The sequence below is a fragment of the Gambusia affinis genome, linkage group LG15 (genome assembly GCF_019740435.1).
Source record: "Gambusia affinis linkage group LG15, SWU_Gaff_1.0, whole genome shotgun sequence".
Taxonomy (NCBI): domain Eukaryota; kingdom Metazoa; phylum Chordata; class Actinopteri; order Cyprinodontiformes; family Poeciliidae; genus Gambusia; species Gambusia affinis.
This window is the reverse complement of record NC_057882.1, coordinates 2,495,118-2,510,806: the sequence shown is the minus strand read 5'-3', so window position 1 is coordinate 2,510,806 and position 15,689 is coordinate 2,495,118. Positions and strand designations below refer to the sequence as shown.

At 37.6% G+C, this 15,689-nt stretch overlaps 1 protein-coding gene across 1 annotated transcript; it reads right to left on the bottom strand.

Moving 5' to 3' along the window:
- Positions 1-205: 205 nt before the first annotated feature.
- Positions 206-14,151, bottom strand: LOC122845136 (polypeptide N-acetylgalactosaminyltransferase 10-like). Its single transcript, XM_044141208.1, has 10 exons — positions 13,970-14,151; positions 11,091-11,274; positions 9,231-9,348; positions 6,507-6,614; positions 4,915-5,136; positions 3,183-3,299; positions 2,497-2,646; positions 2,083-2,316; positions 730-899; positions 206-569 (listed from the first exon to the last, which is right to left on the bottom strand). The coding sequence occupies exons 1-8, from the start codon at positions 14,124-14,126 to the stop codon at positions 2,152-2,154; spliced, it is 1,221 nt and encodes a 406-aa protein (XP_043997143.1). The 5' UTR covers positions 14,127-14,151; the 3' UTR covers positions 206-569; positions 730-899; positions 2,083-2,151.
- Positions 14,152-15,689: the final 1,538 nt, after the last annotated feature.

The window sequence follows — 15,689 nt, the reverse complement described above, 5'->3', positions numbered from 1 at the left end:
TCTCTCCAGTCTGTTGTGTTTCAGGGCCAACTAAGCTTTTATTACACTGAAATGACTTTAAATACTCTCTGAAATGTTGCAACTTATATTTGTATCTTCTTCTTTATCTCACTAAGGATGTGACGTCATTAAAGCCCATACTTTATAATTTGCAGGCAGTGAAGCATAACAACACATACACAAAGATCAGCAAAGTCCATTTCTGTGATTTGGTTTCTTTATTACATATTAGAAAAAAACAACATTTTTACTGCAAAGATGAATATAAACAAGATGTTGCTCCTTTCAAAAAAAAAAAAGGATAGTATGATTCACTGGGCAGGAATGAATCAATTTTTCCAGTTTCTGTTTTCACAAGCTGTTTAGCACCATAAATGACAAACATGCCAGCAATAGAAAAATACAAGACCAAGGAATGCAAAAGAACAAATCCACCAGTGTGTGCAGACAGATGCACCCTGTCAATGAAAGGAGCGCGCCTCTCAGCAAATATTTGCTGTCTTTGAAAGTCTCTGAAAGCTTTTCAGGTTTCCCGCAGGTCAAACAGATCTCACTGCGGTCCTCCCACCCTGGAGAAGGACAGAATACAATTCAGATAGATATATATATATATATATATTTTTTTTAAATCAATTTTTATCTTTATTTCTTGGCAAGTGGATTTCAGTGGGCAGAAGATAGACTGAGTGAGGAGTAGCTGGTGTTCAGGGAAGCGTGTCTCTCTTTTACCTCCTTCCACATCACAAGCTTGAGCTGTATGATTGGATTCTGGGTGTCGAGGCGTTTGGTCTGAACAACGCTTCAGCTGTCAGCCGGGGCGCTGGATCTCTGCTGTACCATGGGAAATGATCGGGAAGCAGCAAACTTCTGTCTTGGAACTTCCGAACTTCCAGTCTTATCTTGAAAACAGAAAAAAGGAACAAAGATCGATTTTTTTTTCTCTACCTCTCATATAGAAACAAACTTTCAAAAATGTCCTACTTACCAAATTAAACAGATATTAAGAATTAATTCGCCAAGTATTTATATTAATCTTACAGTGTGTGCATAGAAAAAAAATTACCTATGGGAGAACAGCTGCTGAAACTGGAGAAAATTAATTTAAAAGAAATTTATTTTCTCTAAAAATATCCCAGGTAACTAAATGGTTTGTCTTAAATAAACAAGGTGAAATGATTAATAGAAAATATTCCTGTCCAGCAGCACATATTGGATTCCTTTTATCCGTCAGTCTTACCCAACACTCTCAGTGGACGGGGCTAAATCTGCTCTCCGGCCAACGTTTCTATAAGGCATTAGTGACTATTTATTTTTTACCTGATATAAATATAAAATAATAATAGCCAAAACTTAACTCACCTGATTTAACCAATTTAAACTGCTGTGGTTTAAAATTATTACACCTTAGCTATACATTTTGTTTATCCACTGCATTTATTTCCAATTTTATTTAAGTGGTGTAAATTTATTGGTATTTATTTAAAGCCTTATTGGACTTTTGCCCCTTTATGTCTACTGGTGGTGTGTGTGAACAGCCGGGTCTCACTGTTACAATCAGTTATCTGCATTCTGCCACTTCAGACGATTGTGTGTTTAATCACAGCCAAAAAAACTATTGATTCACTATATCAGCATTTACATCAGTTTGTTGATTTGATTGTCATTTGTTTCCAGTGAGTGAAATTGAGTCTATAATAATAACTGATGGTGCTTTTTGTTTGTGACAGTGATAGTGAATGTGGATGTTTAGCTGAAGCAGAATTTTAGGAGGTTGTATTTTACAGTGTGAAAAGGGTAGAGAAATAAATGTAATATAGCTGTATATTGGTAGCACCCAAAGAGCAAAATAAAAATCCGATTTCAATATCACTTTTACTGATATCTGATATTGAATATTGCTTTTTAATTATGATTCGAGACATTTGATGCCAAAAAGATGCTTTAATTGGCCAAGTTTGTGCAAGCGGGAAGGAATCCTCTAAACAGACAGAGATTTAAAGATATCAACTTTCATACCAATTGTATAGATTTTACACTTGTGGAAGCATAGACTTTTTGTGTGTTTTTTGTCTTAACACTCACTTGAACAAAGGCGATCACAATATGATGATCTTTTCCTTGGAAGATGCCTCGTCTCGCTGCCCCCTGACCTCAGTCGGTGCCCCGGTTGAAGTGCTCCAGCACGGTGGCGTTGGTTCGCTCAAACAGCCACTGCTGGCTCAGAGAGGTGGGGTCACACATGTTCATGAACACTCGGCGCTCGCTGGTACTGCTGTCGATGCAGCTGTTACTGACGGGATGGTAGAGACTCTTATCCTGGGGAACAGGAAACAACCACGGATCTTAAAATACTCTGTTGTGTTCCTTCTTCTCAGACTACAGCCAGTGGGAATGTATGTTTAAACAGTTACATTTAGCGTCAAAGCCGATACTCCAACATCTGGATTCAGTTTTGGTTCTTTATGGAGAATCAAGAGCAGTTTTGGAGCTCTGTACCTTTCTGTAGCGCCAAAGCTGATTCCCCTTCATGCCATGACAGTCGTACAGAGTAACAGGGCTGTTGTGTGAGACGGCATCAAAGCAGACCTTCCTCGTGTGATTGGGTTCCCCCACCCGGATGTCTTCCCTCCAACCAAACGTCAACACCTGTACAAAAACAGAAACCCTGAAGCCGTTGAGCAATTACTCACTGAATTTAGGTCTAAATGACATCTAAGTTGTTTGTAGGACAAAACATTTCTAAATCTGACCACCAACATAAAGTTCATTGGGCTTGTAAATAGCAATGCATATCGACAACATCTGTTCAAGCAATAAGCCCTGAACTTTTCACACACACAGCCGACATCAGCAGCACCTTGTCTGTGGTTGGTGCTCCAAATTTTGCTGGACAATAAATGACCCCTGTACTTAATGTGATAAACAATAATGTTGCTGTACTGAAACTATTTTATTTAAAGTGGTGAAACAATGCAAGCTAGTCCTCTAAAAGACCAAGAAACTTACATTTTGTTTGTTATATTAAGTGACACTGACATGTCAATAAAGATTCTTTCTTGGATTTGAATAGGCAGGCGGTTTTAAGTCATTCAACTTTAAATTTAAAAGCTAACAACACACATTATATCCAAGATGGTGTAAATGTTTGGTTAAATAAATATCCACATATAAATGACAGCTACCTGTCCGTGGCTCCAGCTGATTTCCCCTCGACTTTTCACACAGTTCTCCAGGCGGATGGGACTCCCAGAGACAAAGTGTTTGATCTCCATACACATCCCACTTCCCACATTTCGTATCTGAACACAAACAAATAGACAAATATAGAATTTGATTTGCACTGAATGACAGTCTTTTTACTTACTTATCTGACTTTTCTAGAAATACATAAAATGTGGAATAAGCCCTCCTTCTGCTGTTTTGAAGTTTAGTTGCAATTCATTTTTCATTTGAGGGGTCTGGGCCATTTTTTTGGCTTCTGGCTGTGCAGCTCAGAGTCCCTGATGGGAGCCACAGCTTGTGGGTGAGAGGTCAGAAATTCATGTTATTGCAAACAAATGTCATCACTATATCTCCCATGTAATTAAAAGCTTGAATTTTACGAACTCTGAAACTAAACAGCAGTAGGTATGTCTTCTGCAGTTAAAGCAGTGACCACCTTATTATGCAGGAAAATGATTGGAGAAGGATATTAAACACAGAACATGGTCAGCAGTGATCCTCCCTCCAGGCTTTGGGGTTTATATTACATTTATGAACTTCTGGGGTTCATTGGATAACTTCTATCACAATGATTTATGTTGGGTAGTTAGCTATGTAGACGTTTAAATATCAGGTTTGCTTTGTGAATATTTCAAGAACCCATTATAAACCACTTTTTGAAGAAAATTAAAAGCAGAAATCATATTTCTCCTTTCAGTGCTTTCCTTGATTGGCTTTTTGTTGAATCCAGAAAAGAAATTCAAATGCTTCTTCACATTCATAAAGTGTTTGATAATAATCAAACCCTTCAATAGCTCATCACTTTAATGATGTCATTGTGTGATGTCAGCCTGTTTGTGACCGTAAACATTTTAGATGGGAATAAATTGTCCTATTTTTAAAGGGGCAAAATTCATTTTCTAAATTTTAATGTTATAATCTTATTCCTTCATCAGAAACCAACCTGTACTGTTGTCCTGATTCATTCATGGATGTCTGAGAACGTATGTAATCTCCATGGCAACAATTCAGCTGTGCAAAAAGCCTGGTTGGCCCTAGCTCCGCCTTTAAGGATGGAGCTCCTCCTCTGTGTTTCAGTTTCCAAACTTCTGAGCTTCAGCCCCACAGAGCAGCCCTCTCCCATAACTCCACCACTCAACTCCTTCAGACTAGCCAGCAACAATTAGCCAACACCTGATGGAACTGCACATCTGTTTAGCTACATCTCAGTGCAACACTGGCAAAAATATTGTTAAAGGGTTAATAAGAGGAGGGACATTGTGATGACTGAAGACAGAGTTTCAGAAAGAGCAGGAGTTTTTAAAGAAACAGAGACCCAATTTCAAGGCGTTGAATTACAAAGTAAAATTTCTTTGGAGTCATATTTGATAGATATAATAAATGAACGTAAAGTAGTTACTTGATTTTTCTATGAAATGGCATTATGTGCCTGGAAAATGCACAATACTGCCCATTTAATCATCAAACATTGTGTTTATGTCAGCTACACTTGCCTTTAAAAGTTGCTCTTCTGGTTTTTGTTAATTCATCTTTCTTGAAATTTTAAGCACAGTTAAAATTGATGTGAAATATAAATAATTTCATAAATGTTGGTACAATTATTTACTTAATGCCTTTTTCATGGCAGTAAGTCATTATGGACTCTCAATATGGATGCAGTGATGCAACTTTACGAGACATTTTTGCCTTTACCTCCCCCCAGGCAGCGGCGGGGGGCTCCACCGGTGGGTAATGTCTCGGCAGATCCCAGGCCACCTCACTCATGAACCACCTGAAGTTTTTGCAGCCCAGTCGGCTCCGCAGCTCCTTCTGTGCCATCATGTCTCCGGCCGACAGGTGGCGGTACTCGGGCCGATGCTGGTAGACGTACTCGGCGTACTCGTCCATCCACACCTCCGCCACCCGTTTGAGATTCTGCAATCCATCGAACCGCTCCGTGTTAACACTGTATTACAGTCACATCATCATATAAACACAACAGTTCATTGATTATTTTTTTTAAAATCCTACTAGCATGTTCTACTTTATTGAATCTTATGGTACTGAAAGCCATCAGCATTGAACCAAAGTGAGCCTTTAATAAAGAGAAAATCACTTAAAGCTGTGAGAAACAACAACACAAGGCCAAATAGTGACCTCACAATTTCATGTTAGAAAGGCCGTTTGCTAACGCCGTCGGTTGGAATAAAACAACAGAGCTGAACCTTCAGCTGCATTCTGCGCTCAGTTGCAGCCCGAGAGGCGAAGGCCATACATAATGAATGGGGCTCGGCTGAATATCAGATGATTTAGCTCTTTAGGAGAATTATCCATTCTGTGGCGGTGCTTTGAAAACAAAGGAACTGAAGCACATTCTTCATCGCTGCACCTGCGTAGGCCCAGAGAGAAGATCTCACTAACGAAAGACCACCAGGAGAGAGAGAGAGAGGAGAATGCAAACCGCACTGCATTCTTTATCTAACTCCTCTGCAACTGATCACACTTTCCAACGTCTTAATCCTGTTGCCAGGTATTTACAGCTTGTTTTAAATCTGTTTGCTTAATTGCAGGCGAAAGCACAAACGTTTGTCCAGTTTGGCTCATGGATTCATTTATCTCTGTGGAGAAACTCACATGTTGTTTTTGTATTTATGTAAAATCAACTTTTTTTTGAAGCTTTTGCACCTAGGTCACTAAAACTCTCAGGCAATATTCACATTTCCAAGCTCAACAGCTACAAATGCTGATTTGTATCTGTGTTGTAAACTAGGGTTTTGAACTCTGTTTTATTTTTGCACTGGATGGATCTAATTTTCTATATTCCAACAAACTAACTTTTTACTTCTGTTTAATGAACTAAATTCGAGGAATAATTGAAGGAAATTGGTTTAGGAGCACAGCTTGTGTATGTGAAGAAACCCTGCAATAATAAAAAAAAGGCTCAATTTAACAAGAATGTCACTAAAACCTGGACATGTGGTGATGCAACAAACAGAATTTTAAAGCTTATTTCCCGTACATGGTTGTCATTTTTTCTTTGGAAAGTTTTGATCTGCTGAAACAAATTTTGATTCCCATCAAAGAAAAATAATGGAAGATTATTATGAAAACAACATTAAAATATATCCTGAATAATCTATATCTGCACCTTCCTAAAATAATGTCATTTTTTAACTCTTTTTACTTACATCATGACATTTTATGTAATCTCTAGCATCTTATCTCCCCACTTATTATGGTTAAACTCTGCCCTCAGACCTCATATCTATAAAATGAACATTTTATCATAAAATGTCCTGAACTACCTTTGCCAAGCTGATTCCGCCGGGAATCTTATAGGGAACATATTTCCGGTAGATGTGCCCCACCCTGGAGCAAGGGATGTCCTCCATCCGGCCACCACACATCCACACCTACACACACACATATAGATGTGTTTACTGAAAGACGCTAAAAGAAGGTGTGAAACTGATACTAAGGTTTTATCTGACTGCTTTGAAAATCACCACTGATGAGACACAACTTCAAGGCAACAAAAGAAAGCAGGTAGTTTGCAAACCACAAGAAAAAAAGCTGCAGAATCTGTTAAGGATAAAATTCCTAAAATATCTTTCAAATTCTTCAACAAAGGTTTAAATTCTTTTTAAATGACAATACTGCAAAAACAATTCGCCCTTTTAGAAATTGTTCTTGTTTTGTTTTTTTGTGACTCATTATGTGACATAGCAGACACTGAATTACGCTTTCTGACTTTAATCCTCATTCAATGTACAGAAAAGAGTCATTCTTCTCCCGCTTGGCTCCTGATGCTGAAAATAAACCAAGAGAAAAAGAGAGAACGAGAAAGAAAAGACGACTTAACCAAAGCAGGCAAACTGGAAAAAGGGGCTTTGTCTTTCTCAACAAAAGCTACATGCAAGCTGGAGAACCTGGAGGGCAAAAAGAACATGGAGGAAGGAAAAAAGTAAAGAAGGAAGGAAGGAAAATTAGGGATGAAATTAGTAAAATTATGTGAATAGAGGGGTCAGAAAAAAATTAAGCAATGAATAGAACAAAGGAAGGGAGGAAGGCAGCTGAAAGAGGGAAAGAAGAACTCACTAAGGAAAGAAAGACAGAATGAAATAAGAGAAAATTTAAAATAATCCATGCATAATTAGGATGAGAGAGAAAGTAGGAAAGAAGAGAAGCAAAGAAGGAAATAAATAAAAGGACAGCTGGGTGGACAGACAGACAGACAATAAAACATAGAGTACTGTGGATTAGATTCCATACTTTTCAACCCTTCTCCAGGTTGAGTAGAAACCCTGAACTCAGGAGGTTTGCGCCGCAATGCAAATAAAAAAGATCTTGAATTTTGAGCTTTTACAGGATGAGGTCATCTGGTTGTTAAATTGAGCTTTTAGAAGCTTTTGTTCTCATTCACCTTGACTCTAAATAAACACATTTTTGGCTCTTTAATGTTAGTTTAATGAATCGTGCCTGAAGAGCGGCTCTGTGTGTGTAAAATGTGTGAATCGGGAAAATGTCTTATCCCTCAACTATACATGGAAGGCTGTAATGTGTTCGGACATTAGCTCGCTGTGTGAACTGGAGACAGTCATTGCTCCCACACCAGTGTTTCCTGTATGGAACTCCAGATTAACCAACTAAACGATTGTGTTCCAAACACGAGCAGGGCCTGGTTTGTCGGTGGGAGCAGCAGTTTGCTTGTAAGGATTAGTATGAGAGCCTGTTAATCTCCTCACCTCAGGAGACTGGCTGTCTGTGGCGTATCAGCTAATGGGGATCTTAATAAAGACGAAACCAAATTGAATATCTGAGCACATAAAGTAGACCTAGGAGGCACAGCAAGGCATGTGCTGATAGAATAATTTCTTACCATGATAATCCTGGCTGAAATAATAACCCTGGTGTGGGATATTATCTCACTAATTACTTAAATAAGATGAAAAGCTTCAGATGAGAGTTAAAAACATCAGAGCCTTTCTGGCTGCGCCCGTCGCTGGGTCAGGAGGAGGTTTGTCATTCATTTCACACTCAAAGCTACAAATAGAAGGAATTTTAATTTCTTACAGAGCGCTTAGCTCCAAGGCAGACTTATTTGAATTATATGTGTATAATACAGATATTTGCCATCTAATTTTAACTGATAACCAATGCCAGTACAGACATTTAATTATGAAACCACTTCTAGAGCAAAGTGTCGTTTCAATTTTTATGCTATTTGACCAAAATTAAGAGACATGGGGGTGTGAGAGGGAGACCCAATTATATTGAAAACACAAGTTGGTATTTCTGCTTACTCAAAATATTCAGGGAACATTGTGACCATCATCTGATTTTAACAGCATGCTTATTAACCTTATCGAGATTTTGGTGAATAATAAAGAAATGGCAGACAGTTTGACAAAAAGTCAAATGAGTGGCTTCCAAACCGTTCATCTTATGACCAACAGAGACTGACATTGATTTTATCCTTTAACCTTAATGCTTACTCAGAACGTTTTATATGCTGTAAAAGCACAAAATCCCACAAAGTATTTTCTGTCTAGTTTGTAGTATAAATATGTTAGACTTGAAATAAGACAAACCTAAATCACAAGTAACTTTTCAGTAGGATGTACGTGGTCAATACTTTTATAGTACTGATGAAAACGTACTTGTTTCACAGAGAGATTATTTCACTTATATCATGAGAAAAATTTATTTTTCTATGTGAAATAATCTGCCAGTGCAGCTAGCACTTTTTAAATATTAATATTAAGGAATTATTTATTTAAAACAAGGTAGTATATAGCTGAAAAGTGATTTGTAAGCTAGTTTTGTCTTATTACAAATGTGCTAGGATATTTGCAGTAGAAACAAGACAGAAATATTTATCTAGATTTTGTATGTTTGCAGTGTCGGCTAATTTTAGTTGACCTAAAACCAGAAAGATTTTGTCTGATTTATTTACAGCAAAAGAGCTTTTTTTTTTTTTCCAAACATGTAAATATCTATATTCAGTTTCAGACATTTATCTTTTTTACCTTGAAGGAGATCTCATACTGTTCTCCTCCCCAGATCTCCAGCCCGGTGTCGTATCCTCCCAGCTCCCAGAACCACTTCCTGTCCACAGCGAACAGTCCACCCGCCATCACTGGTGACCTGGAAGATGAAGTAAAGCAGGAACAGTTACGCATTGCTTTGAAGATGGGAGTTGCTGCTGGCCTATGAAAGGCATATTTTCTGAGTCTTGGATAAGAACTGCAGCATTTGAGCCTGTTGAGTTTATACTGTATAAACTCAACAGGCTCCTTTTGGGTTATGTGCATTTTAAATACCGATCTCATTTGGATCTCAAAAACGCTCTTTTTGGTTGAATGAAAACAACATTACTAAATCTGCAAGGAGCAGAACAATTTCAGGCTTAACTGTATAAACCTACTTGTTATATGAAGTACAAAAATATGTATTAAATATATTATAGCTCTTGTTTTGCTTCGAGAAAAACAAGGATCCAATAACTAAATAGTCCTTAAACATCTTTTCAATATCAACAAAATGGTTGTTCAAGCAATTAGAGACTATTCAGTGCACAAACTAGGCTTTAATAAGTTGTAACTAAGTTAACTATAAATTACTACAGTACTTGGAGGGCCTCTTTTATTTGCTTTGCTTAAACCTGGAGACGGTTCTAAGGAGAGTATGTATTTATCGCGACACTACTTCCTAACACATAACGATGTACAGAGAGCGCCACCCATTAGCTCGCTATAGACTCTGAGCTGCAGAGTGGAGGGCTTGTTAGCGTCTGCTGAACCTGACTGCTGCTGCACACCTGAGGCCAGAAATTAGGGCAGCAAGTGAACACACAAACACTTGTTTGTGTCAGCCTTCAATGAAATCTCCTTCTGGCAAACGCATTATTAAACAAACAGATCTGTCTTGTCTACCCATCAACAACTGTATTATCCAGTGCAAGGAATACACTAAGCTGCGCATAAATGTGCTCAATGTTGCTATAGCTACTCGCCTTTGATTAAATAGAAGATGGGAGCCAGCATCCCTAAAGGTGGTCTTTTCTTGCCAAATTTGTCCCAGAGGAGAATCAATTAAAGGCAAACGGGGCAGATTTTGTACCGTCAGCCAAGAGAAAACCTCTGGGGCTTTCTTCACACCACAGGACCACTAAGCAGAAAAGATCCCCACTGTGAAAAACCGACAGGTCTTTGCAGTTTTTACAAGACATGAACACAATCAAAGCAACCCAGCAGATACTGAAGATATTCATAGGCGTCTTTTTAACACCAGAGTCAGTACAATGTTATACTTTTAACTTCTTGTTTTAGTAAGAAGCGCTAAGGAGATAAAAACCTTTAATCCACAATACAAAAAGTCATAGCAAAACTTCTGGGCGATAATTTATTATTCTTGTACAGGCAGCAAGAACCTTACCAGATTATGTGTAAGATGTTTATACTATTAACATGAAGCCCAAACAATATTTATCAAGCACTAAATTACTATTAAAAATGATGAAGGAAAATACAAAAACTTGTGTGAAAAGAACCTGAATAACTCACATAACTCAACTGTTTTTAAAAATATTTTTAACAGCAATACCTCTTAGTTGTTGTCTGTATAACTTTTCTTAAATTATAGTTGAGCAATTTTGACTCTTCTTTCGAATATTGCTTCATTGTTTCCATGTACCAATGTGTATTTAGTAATTTTGTCTTTTCATTATATTCTGATATTCAAAACATAAATTTTTTTACTGTAATTGTTCTTTTGTAATGTCTATAGTGCACTACTGCTCTCAATCCAGAGATATCTATCCATTGTTTATGGCATATTTATATTTATGGCACAACTCCACCACATTTCTGGAGACTGCTGTTACTCACTCAAAAGGCTCAGTGGGATCATCCCTCTTCATCTCTGGAGGAATGGGGATCCGTTTGTAGTACATCTCCCAATCAAAGGCCCCCCGCATGGCGTCCCCCGCCTGTGTGTCGTACCCAAAGTGGTCGTGGTCGATGACGTCTATCATGGGACACACAATGGTCTTCCGGTTCTGGGCAATCCGGTCTAAAAAGAACAGAGGGACACATTTGATTGTGTCTTAAAAATGACAGCAGGGGATACTCTAAATAATATGCAAACATGTTTTCAAGTCATTTGACAGATATTTATTTGAAGGGACTGGATTATTTCCTTTTTTTTCCCCAAGAAGGATCCAGAGTGTTTTCTGTGAGGTTTACTTTCTCCCATCTTAGTTGTCTAAGAAGTCAACTATGATGTTTTCTCTTTCAGTTAATGCACTTTGGTTTCAACATTTACTCACTTATCTTTACTTGAGTAACATTTTTTTGGGAAAAAAAAACCATACTTATAGGCATATTTTTACTATGCTATGCTTTCTACTTTTACTTAAGTAATTTTATAATGAAGTGTTGCTTGAGTAAGATGTTTGGGTTCTCTACCCACTGTGATTAACGCAGTGATTTGGACACAGCCACACACCTGCAGTTTTTCTTACAGTTTCATACGTATTCTACTGCAAGAACTTGATTTGGATGTATTTTTTATTTTGCTTGATTTTATTTATATGAGTCATTTACATTAAGGTCGTTAAAATACCAAAATTTCCACAGAACTTTATATTTTTGTCTGTCTGATTATGTAATTTCTAAATATTAAATTACATTTGATCCATTACTGAGCACTTGAGTAACCTTTTTACCAGATAGTTTCTAGAATACTGTAGCTACATTACTACAATGCAAGTGACATACTTTCATCCAATCCCAACTTGATTTGGAAAGAGTTCGATGGGGCGGCAGCCCGGGTTAAACGATCTGCTGTAAAATGAGTTGGAGTCGTGCTGAGCTGAACACTTGTCCTTAATGGCAAAAAGGGTCATTGAGAAAGTGAGAATGTGTTTGTGAGCAAATCCATGAGGCAGGGGAAGAGGCACTCAGCCTCTCAGTGGGGGTGATGTGCCTGTAAACGTCTCTGTGTCATTTAGTGGGCAACTTGATTGGTTCAACATTGAAGAAAGGAGTTTTAAGGCATGATCAACACATCAGGAATGATGAAATTTTAGGAAAATCACAACATTTGATAATTCTATGCAGGTTTTTAATGACCTGATATAATTTCTGATGTGTCAAATTGGGTTGCTGAAACTAACTGAAAGTGTACTTCTGATAGAATTGACAAAATCTGCCTAGTGGCCTGGTAGAGTTGGGCACAATGAAAACTATGTGGAAATTTACATTTCTAAAGGATTAGGCCAACCTTTTACATTTGCTATAAATCAATATATGACCACCTTTAAAAGGTAAATATGTATAATTTTCTAAAGCTAGTGTTCTTTAGAACCAACAATAGCCAGCAGTGTATACTTTGCAATTAAAAGTACCAAAATTAATGAATTTATTTTGTCTGTAAATTTGGGTATATTTAGGTATACTGTTACTCTTTATAAAACAGTCTTGTCAAAATTAGTTTGCTTTATTATGTCTTGCCTGCGTTCTACTCAGCAGTAGCGACAGACCATGTAAAGTACCAATGTCTAACACTCTGGAAACACAAGAAAGAGATGAGAATCTTTTGTGATTAATGGCCTCATCTGTTCTTAGATTTTAAATAGTAAACCACTGCTGTAAATGTCGTCAAATGTTAGGCAATAAACATGTCGTGTTTACTGACATACATTTTTCTGAAATTATTAAATAAGTATTGTTTGCAAACAAAAAATGTGATACTTTAAAGCCTAAACATGTATAAGTTTAGTGACAAAATGAATAACCTTCTAGAAAACTGTTCTAGACACATTTAATATAAAATGCTCTCTACCCATAAGATAATCAATGAAACAGAAGTTTTTGGAAGGAGGAGAAACAGCCCCCCATTGATATCTAGAGACACAAACTTACAAGTAGTTTAAGCGAGTCACTTTGAAAAATGTTCATGATGGGAAGATTTCCAAACACATTTGGGACACTGAGATAAAATGGATATTTACGGTTTTGCCTTGCAGTTACAAGCTCCAAGGTGGATATAAAACTGGAACAGTGCTAAAACTGCCATGATTATATCCTTTGAAGATGCTTCAGAAATATCTATATTCATAACATGTTTTTGAAGTATATAAAATCTAAAGGGGATACAAAATTCACATTTTGCACATTTTCGTTTTACTTCCACTTGGGTGTCTACTGCTTCTAAAAATAACTCAGGTGCTTAAAAACGGACATCAGCTTTTGTAACTAAGTTCAGGATTTTTGGTGTCTGGAAAATGTTTTGAAAACCTCTAAAATGTTAAGTCAACTGAGCTCCAGTATGTTTGACCAAGTTTTTTGTTGTTGAAACCACTTGCTGCATTCTTGTTGGTTGTGCAGGAGGCTCCACTTCTGTTTTTCAAAGGTGCATAATTGTATAATTGCAATTTTGTTTGCAAACAAACATGCAAATGTAAACGTAAATGCTGAGTTGAGGGGGCGTGGCCAGAAGCAGTTTATTTGGATTTAAAGTGGCAGAGGCTCTATAACAGCTCATTCTGAAAGGGGCTCAAAATAGACAAAACTAAGCAAATCTCATTATCTATGAATTATTTTGTGCAAAGAAAATAATGAACATGTTTTATAGTCCACAGACCTAATCTAACCTGTTTAATGAAGCATAATAGGCATCACCTTTAACTTAAAATGTGCATCCTGGTGCAATGTAAGTGGCAGACATTTTTTGGTATTTTTGAATTCCTTTGCGTGTTCCTCACCCAGAAGAGGTGGCAGCCAGTTGACGTTGGCCTCGCAGTGAGAGTCCAGGAAGGTGATGACCTCCCCTTTAGCAGCGGCGGCTCCCAGCAGCCGAGTCCTGATCAGACCCTCCCTCTTCTTTGTCCTCAGGATGCGAACCTTGGGTACTCTCGTCATGTAATCCTCCAGGGCCACCTTCAGGTGCTCTGCACAGAAGAAAGGGGAGTTATAGGGATGGGTCAATACTTCTTTCCATTTTTCTGGCTACAGTAATTGCTTTAAAAAAACTTGTATTTTATACACCCATTATTTGCTTTCAGCTCGACTCTTTCTTCCCCACCAAAGACCAGACCAACCTCCTCATTGCTACAGACGAAGCTCCAACGTATCTGTCAATCTGAGCTGCATATATTAAGCAGGTTAAACTGCTATTAACTAATATTAATGCAATCTTGAACACTGAGCCTCGGCAGCACACTCAACATCAGTGTATACAGCATATATATTTAATGCTTATTCTTACAGGTAAGAGGGATGATTCAATTTTTTTCATTTTTTTTTATTATCTTCTTTGTATTGAATGCTGAAGGATGATAAGAACGTTGGCTCTCTGAGCTCTCTGTGGTTTAAAGCAGTCAAAACATGACATATGACTTTGACAGCTTCTTTACAAACAGCCACAATGCAGCCTGTCTGAAATGTTGACCTTTTTCAATTCATCTTTGAAAAACTTTTATTTGCTTCCCTGCCAAGTGCAGACTAATCTCTGCTGCCTTTCTGCACTGCACAGAAATGTTTACTGACCTGCAGTAAAAGAAAAAGAAATCAGAAAGAGTTTTAATCCTTTTAGTGTTTTATTAGAGGAAATGATGAAAGAAGTATGGAGGTTATTTCTACAGCTTTCATAATGCTATTTGTAAAAACTACAGACTGTAAAGAAGTAGATAGATGGATGGAAAATTGATGGAAATAATGAAAAATAATCCACAGACCACCCTTAGTTAACATGACTGTTTTTGGTCAATTATTTCTACCTCTCCTTGAAAACATTGACTGAACTGCACTGGACTGAACTTGGACATAACCAGTTATAAATTGAAAACCTTTCTCAGATTTCACAAAACAGATGTAAGTAATACAAACACCACAATGACAGAAGTGTCTCCAGGCACCCAAAAAAAATTGACTCTTGTTGTTTCAACAGATTTAACCATTCTGCTTCTGACACAACTTTCTGCCAAGATGGAAATCAATGCAGCATTTAATTCAGTTTTACAAACATCTACGGCCTGTTTGAGCTAATCCGTTCATTCTGAACACATCATGTTGTAAAAAAAAAAAAAAAAAAAAGAAAAAAAAGAAACTGCTTGGTTATGAGTGCATCCAAAGCTAATCCCAAATCAAATCCTTTCATCCTTTTTGGAGTGATTTCAAATTACAGCCTTTTCTCCCTTTTTTGCAGATTCCATCTGAGCCTACTGAAGGTCAGCTCTGTTTACTAGGAGCATCTTTACTTTCTTCATCACCAGCTGACCTGCAGAAGGCTGTGAAATATGACTTTGCAGCAAGGACAGAGGGTGTCCCAGAGGTCAGCCTCAGACGCCAAGGAACGCTGTCCTCTGTGTGCGCTCCCGCACTCCCATTAAAAACAGACCATTACATGGAGGGCTGTGTGTCTTTATGAACGCAACGCCTTACAAAGAGAGGCTTACATCATCCTGGTAGCGACAGAAAACGAGG

Bases quoted from the DNA above. Each gene is read 5' to 3' on its own strand.
- LOC122845136 (XM_044141208.1), bottom strand. From the start codon at position 14,126: ATGACGAGAGTACCCAAGGTTCGCATCCTGAGGACAAAGAAGAGGGAG. The intron at 11,275-13,969 runs GTGAGGAACACG...TGTTCTTTTTAG, and splicing joins CTGGCTGCCACCTCTTCTGG to ACCGGATTGCCCAGAACCGG. The intron at 2,647-3,182 runs GTAGCTGTCATT...GTTTTTGTACAG, and splicing joins TCAGCTGGAGCCACGGACAG to GTGTTGACGTTTGGTTGGAG.